The sequence below is a fragment of the Lucilia cuprina genome, chromosome 3 (genome assembly GCF_022045245.1).
Source record: "Lucilia cuprina isolate Lc7/37 chromosome 3, ASM2204524v1, whole genome shotgun sequence".
NCBI classification, from domain to species: Eukaryota; Metazoa; Arthropoda; class Insecta; order Diptera; family Calliphoridae; genus Lucilia; species Lucilia cuprina.
Window position 1 is genome coordinate 37,414,523 of NC_060951.1, and position 6,045 is coordinate 37,420,567.

Below are 6,045 nucleotides of genomic sequence, written 5' to 3' on the forward strand. Positions count from 1 at the left end.
TTTTCACTCAAAATATCGGTTTTTAGTATGAAATGAAAGTGATCACAGATTTCACTTGGTTTTGCTGTATCTCTTATAGTTTTCGAGAAAAACGGACTTTTATGTTTTTACTCAAAATATCAGTTTTTAGTATGAATTGGAAGTGATCACAGATTTCGTTTGTTTTTGCTGTATCTCTTATAGCTTTCGACAAAAACGGACTTTTATGTTTTCACGCAAAATATCGGTTTTTAATATGAAATGAAAGTGATCACAGATTTTACTTGTTTTTGCTGTATCTTTTATAGTTTTCGAGAAAAACGGACTTTTATATTTTCACTCTAAATATCAGTTTTTAGTATGAAATGAAAGTGATCACAGATTTCGTTTCTTTTTGCTGTATCTCTTATAGTTTTAGAGAAAAACGGACTTTTAAGTTTTCACTCAAAATATCAGTTTTTAGTATGAAATGAAAGTGATCACAGATTTCACTTGTTTTGGCTGTATCCCTTATAGTTTTCGAGAAAAACGGACTTTTATGTTTTCACTCAAAATATAAGTTTTTAGTATGAAATGAAAGTGATCACAGATTTCACTTGTTTCGGCTGTATCTCTTATAGTTCTCGAGAAAAACGGACTTTTATGTTTTCACTCAAAATATCAGTTTTACTTTTATGTTTTCACTCAAAATATCGATTTTACTTTTATGTTTTTAGTATGAAATGAAAGTGATCACAGATTTCATTTGTTTTTGCTGTATCTCTTATAGTTTTCGAGAAAAACGGACTTTTATGTTTTCACTCAAAATATCAGTTTTTAGTATGAAATGAAAGTGATCACAGATTTCACTTGTTTTTGCTGTATCTCTTATAGTTTTTGAGAAAAACGGACTTTTATATTTTCACTCAAAATATCGGTTTTTAATATGAAATGAAAGTGATCACAGATCTCGTTTGTTTTGGCTGTATCTCTTACAGTTTTCCAGAAAAGCGGACTTTTATGTTTTCACTCAAAATATCGGTTTTACTTTTATGTTTTCACTCAAAATATCGATTTTACTTTTATGTTTTTAGTATGAAATGAAAGTGATCACAGATTTCGTTTGTTTTTGCTGTATCTCTTATAGTTTTCTAGAAAAACGGACTTTTATGTTTTCACTCAAGATATCGATTTTACTTTTATGTTTTTAGTATGAAATGAAAGTGATCACAGATTTCGTTTGTTTTTGCTGTATCTCTTATAGTTTTCGAGAAAAACGGACTTTTATGTTTTCACTCAAAATATCGGTTTTTAGTATGAAATAAAAGTGATCACAGATTTCGTTTGTTTTTGCTGTATCTCTTATAATTTTCGAGAAAAACGGACTTTTATGTTTTCACTCAAAATATCGGTTTTTAGTATGATATGAAAGTGATCACAGATTTCACTTGTTTTGGCTGTATCTCTTCCAGTTTTCCAGAAAAACGGACTTTTATGTTTTCACTCAAAATATCGGTTTTACTTTTATGTTTTCACTCAAAATATCGATTTTACTTTTATGTTTTTAGTATGAAATGAAAGTAATCACAGATATCGTTTGTTTTTGCTGTATCTCTTATAGTTTTCGAGAAAAACGGACTTTTATGTTTTCACTCAAAATATCGATTTTACTTTTATGTTTTTAGTATGAAATGAAAGTGATCACAGATTTCGTTTGTTTTTGCTGTATCTCTTATAGTTTTCGAGAAAAACAGACCTTTATGTTTTCACTCAAAATATCGGTTTTCAGTATGAAATGAAAGTGATCACAGATTTCACTTGTTTTTGCTATATCTCTTATAGTTTTCGAGAAAAACGGACTTTTATGTTTTCACCCAAAATATCGGTTTTTAATATGAAATGAAAGTGATCACAGATTTCGTTTATTTTTGCTGTATCTCTTATAGTTTTCGAGAAAATCGGACTTTTATGTTTTCACTCAAAATATCGGTTTTTAGTATGAAATTAAAGTGATCACAGATTTCACTTGTTTTTGCTGTATCTCTTATAGTTTTTGAGAAAAACGGACTTTTATATTTTCACTCAAAATATCGGTTTTTAATATGAAATGAAAGTGATTACAGATTTCGCTTGTTTTGGCTGTATCTCTTATAGTTTTCAAGTAAAACGGACTTTTATGTTTTCACTCAAAATTTCGGTTTTTAGTATGAAATGGAAGTGATCACAGATTTCACTTGTTTTTTCTGTATCTCTTATAGTTTTCGAGAAAAATGGACTTTTATGTTTTTTTGCTGTATCTCTAATAGTTTTCGAGAAAAATGGACTCTTATGTTTTCACTCAAAATATCGGATTTTGTATGAAATGAATATTGTTTAAGACAATAAAGAAAGCTTTTTAAACCTGTTTTTCTCCTTTTTACCCCCAACTATTTAAGTTAACAATAATTTCTTCTTGGTGGATATAAAAATTTCACGTTTCTAGATTTAACCATATGGGCTGTGCCAATATAAATCTGTCAGTCAGTAACGCTACTTTATTATATGCATAAATAGATTAAAATATATAGAATCTGCTATATGGCCATGATTTTTTATTATCCTTGTATATACCAATTATATGTACATACGTATATAAAATATTTATTATTTATTATTATTACACCTACATACAATTAATTTAAAACTATCAAATACTTATCTATTTTCTAAAACACACAATTATAATTTTTTTGGTTTTTCTTAACATTTTTGTGATAAAATCTTTCGTGAATACTTTGAATTCATAAAAAGTCTTGCTAGAAAACTTTTCATTGCTACTACAATGCATTTTGTGTTTATTTTATTTAGAACTCTGTAATTGTTACAAAATTTAAAGCTTTTCTTCGCGACCCTTTCTTAAATTAATGTTATATTTTATTTGACCCTTAAATATTCCATTCTATTCCTTGCAATTGATTCACTTCATAGTCGAATCGGGAAAAGCATCACGCGGTGGTACAAAACTTAACATCATAAGATGACGAGCATAGGATTTAGTAGCTCGAAATAAAGTATCTGTACCATGCAAACGATCCAAAACTCCCAAAACACCAAAACAATTATTGAATCTAAAATAAGATTTAAAAAAATATTAGTATTAACTAGTTACTGAATAATTAACTCACTTCAAATGATGAAAATCATGGGCCTCTGGACTTGGAAAAAAGGGTAAATGATAGCCCGAATGAGCATTTAAAGTTGAGAGTATGGCCAAAGCAAACCATAGCCAGGCGGTCGCCACATGACTGCCCATTAGGAAAACTCCCAAAAATGGTGGAAATAAATTACTAAAAATATGTTCAATGGGATGACAATACAAAGCCGTCACAGCAATTGGAGCAGTCCACTCATGATGTTGTTTATGAATAAATTTATAAATATTTTTATTGTGCAGCAAACGATGTGAGTAATAGAAACCCAATTCTTCCATTAAAATACACACAGTCAATTCGACGCACACCCAATGAAATGTCGGCAATTCTCTTATTGAACTAAGACCTCGTAATTTCATTAATTTATAGGAGAGAAATGATATGGGTACACCGATGAATATTTGATTGCTTATCACTTTTGAGATTACCTAAAATTTACAAAACATTTTATTTAAATATATTTTCAGTTTGAGCTAGAATGTGAAATTTACTTTTAGTAAACGTGCCCTCTCTACTGGTTCATTTGTACCCGGTTGTATTTTATATTTACGTAAAAATGCTGGTCGATTAGTTAGATCCATAAAAGTGTAGATACCACCCACCAGCCAGTAGACAAGCATAGTAAAGATATTGGTGCCAATAACCCAAAAGACCAAAGGATCATCACCTAGAAGAATTTAAAGTTAATTTTGGTTAATTAGTTATATTTTATATTCTAAAAGAAGAATAGCTCCAAAACTTGTGCAGAATACGAACAGAACTAGGGAATGACTTGAACAGAAAAAAAACAGAAAAGACGTAGAAGTTAACCAAAACAAAATCAGAAGACAACCAAATCTACAACAGAACTGGAACTTATGTAGAACTGAACTAGAAATGAACTAGAACTGAACTAGAACTGAACTAGAACTGAACTAGAACTGAACTAGAACTGAACTAGAACTGAACTAGAACTGAACTAGAACTGAACTAGAACTGAACTAGAACTGAACTAGAACTGAACTAGAACTGAACTAGAACTGAACTAGAACTGAACTAGAACTGAACTAGAACTGAACTAGAACTAAACTAGAACTGAACTAGAACTGAACTAGAACTGAACCAGAACTGAGCTAAAACTCAACTAAAACTGAACTAGAAATGAACTAGAACTGAACTAGAATGAGAACTGAACTAAACCAGACTACAAATAATAAACTAAATTCATTGTATCAGGAAGTTTAGATCATATATTTCTCCGATATAGAACCCAAATAAACAGGATCTAGAAAACAAAAATTATGTGAAATAAAATTATATATTGCTCTGAATTGAAAATTAACTTAGTAAGTGAGTTAGTTGCTAAAACTAAAAGAAAACTATATAAAGAGAGTAGATTCATTTGATTGATTACAATTATTACGATTAGAAAAATGTAAACAATTATTGTCTGCCAAATAATTGATATTGCAAATTAGTGGGTGGGTGGGGGTTTTAAGTGAAAGAGAATGTATATATGTATGTATGCCTTTCATTTGTTTGATAGTGATTTGTTGGGGGGATTCGCTCATCTGTTGCTTTTTTTTTGTTGTTGTGAGTTGAATAAGTAAACAATGACACTAAGTAAAAGTGATCAAATTTCTTTGTTATTATTGTTGTGCAATTTCAAAACAAAACAAAAAACAATAAAAGATCAAAAAGTCACAACGATATATGAGTACATTAACGAGTAAAAGAACGATTGATACTTTTACTTGAAAAGTCTAAAATACTTGTTATATATGTGTTAGCACTTTAGTGCTAATGTTTATTTATAACAAATAAGTTTCATTAAATTATACAACTATAACTTAATATTTAATGAATACTTTTTAAAATTTACAAAATTGCCTTACCTGTTATATCAATAAATTTATCCCATTGTGCCTGCCAAAAATCTCCAGAAGCTCCCCAGAAACTTTGTAAATGCCTGGTGGGTAGTAAAGGAAAATCGGTTAGCTTTTCCATGTATTATTGTTAAATTTAATTTTTCTTTTTTCCAATTATTTTTATGAATATTATTTTTTCTTTTATTTATGCAAGAATTTTTTTCAATTTAAGTCCATTCATGTAGATCGTTTAAAAGTGACTGAACTGCGTCATAAAATCGTTTCTCCTTTCCATGTTTATATAAATCTACATACAAATGTGTGTATGTATGATAAGAGAGAGTGAAAACGACCTGTTTATATTATAAAAAAGTATGTTCGTTTATTGTAGTTTTGAGATTCAAAACAAAAATCTTTTCACATTTTCTCATTTGTAAACAAAGTTGTTGTATAAAATTAAATGTATCTAGATACATTTCCAAAATAGTAGTTATATCTGTTAAAGAGAAATTTGCCAACATTTGTTCAGGTTGCCTTTGAAAGTTGAGTGGAAACTCCAGAAATATAAAGAAAAACAATTTTTCCCATTTTTAATACTAAGAATATATAGTCTATTCTATAGTATAGTCCAGACTATAGTCTCATCTAGACTATAGTCTCATCCATAGTCTATTCTATAGTCTACTCTATAGTCTATTCTATAGTAAAATCTATAGCCTAGTCTCTATTCTATTCTATAGTCTAATCTATAGCCTAGTCTGTAGTCTAGTCTATAGTCTAGTCTCTAGTCTAGTCTCTAGTCTAGTCTGTAGTCTATAGTTTAGTCTATAGTCTAGTCTATAGTCTAGTCTGTAGTCTAGTAAATAGTTTAGTCTATAGTTTAGTCTATAGTTTGGTCTATAGTTTGGTCTATAGTTTAGTCTATAGTTTAGTCTATAGTTTGGTCTATAGTTTAGTCTATAGTTTAGTCTATAGTTTAGTCTATAGTCTAGTCTATAGTCTAGTCTATAGTCTAGTCTATAGTCTAGTCTATAGTCTAGTCTATAGTC

The 6,045-nt window shown here is 29.2% G+C and overlaps 1 protein-coding gene across 1 annotated transcript; it reads right to left on the reverse strand.

Moving 5' to 3' along the window:
• Positions 1–2,578: 2,578 nt before the first annotated feature.
• On the reverse strand, positions 2,579–5,260 carry LOC111682355 (fatty acid hydroxylase domain-containing protein 2). Its single transcript, XM_046947297.1, has 4 exons — positions 5,024–5,260; positions 3,641–3,816; positions 3,123–3,577; positions 2,579–3,065 (listed from the first exon to the last, which is right to left on the reverse strand). The coding sequence occupies exons 1-4, from the start codon at positions 5,133–5,135 to the stop codon at positions 2,915–2,917; spliced, it is 894 nt and encodes a 297-aa protein (XP_046803253.1). The 5' UTR covers positions 5,136–5,260; the 3' UTR covers positions 2,579–2,914.
• Between the last annotated feature and the right edge of the window lie 785 nt (positions 5,261–6,045).

Bases quoted from the DNA above. Each gene is read 5' to 3' on its own strand.
- LOC111682355 (XM_046947297.1), bottom strand. From the start codon at position 5,135: ATGGAAAAGCTAACCGATTTTCCTTTACTACCCACCAGGCATTTACAA. The intron at 3,817-5,023 runs GTAAGGCAATTT...AAATTCTTCTAG, and splicing joins TAAATTTATTGATATAACAG to GTGATGATCCTTTGGTCTTT. The intron at 3,066-3,122 runs GTGAGTTAATTA...ATCTTATTTTAG, and splicing joins CATGATTTTCATCATTTGAA to ATTCAATAATTGTTTTGGTG.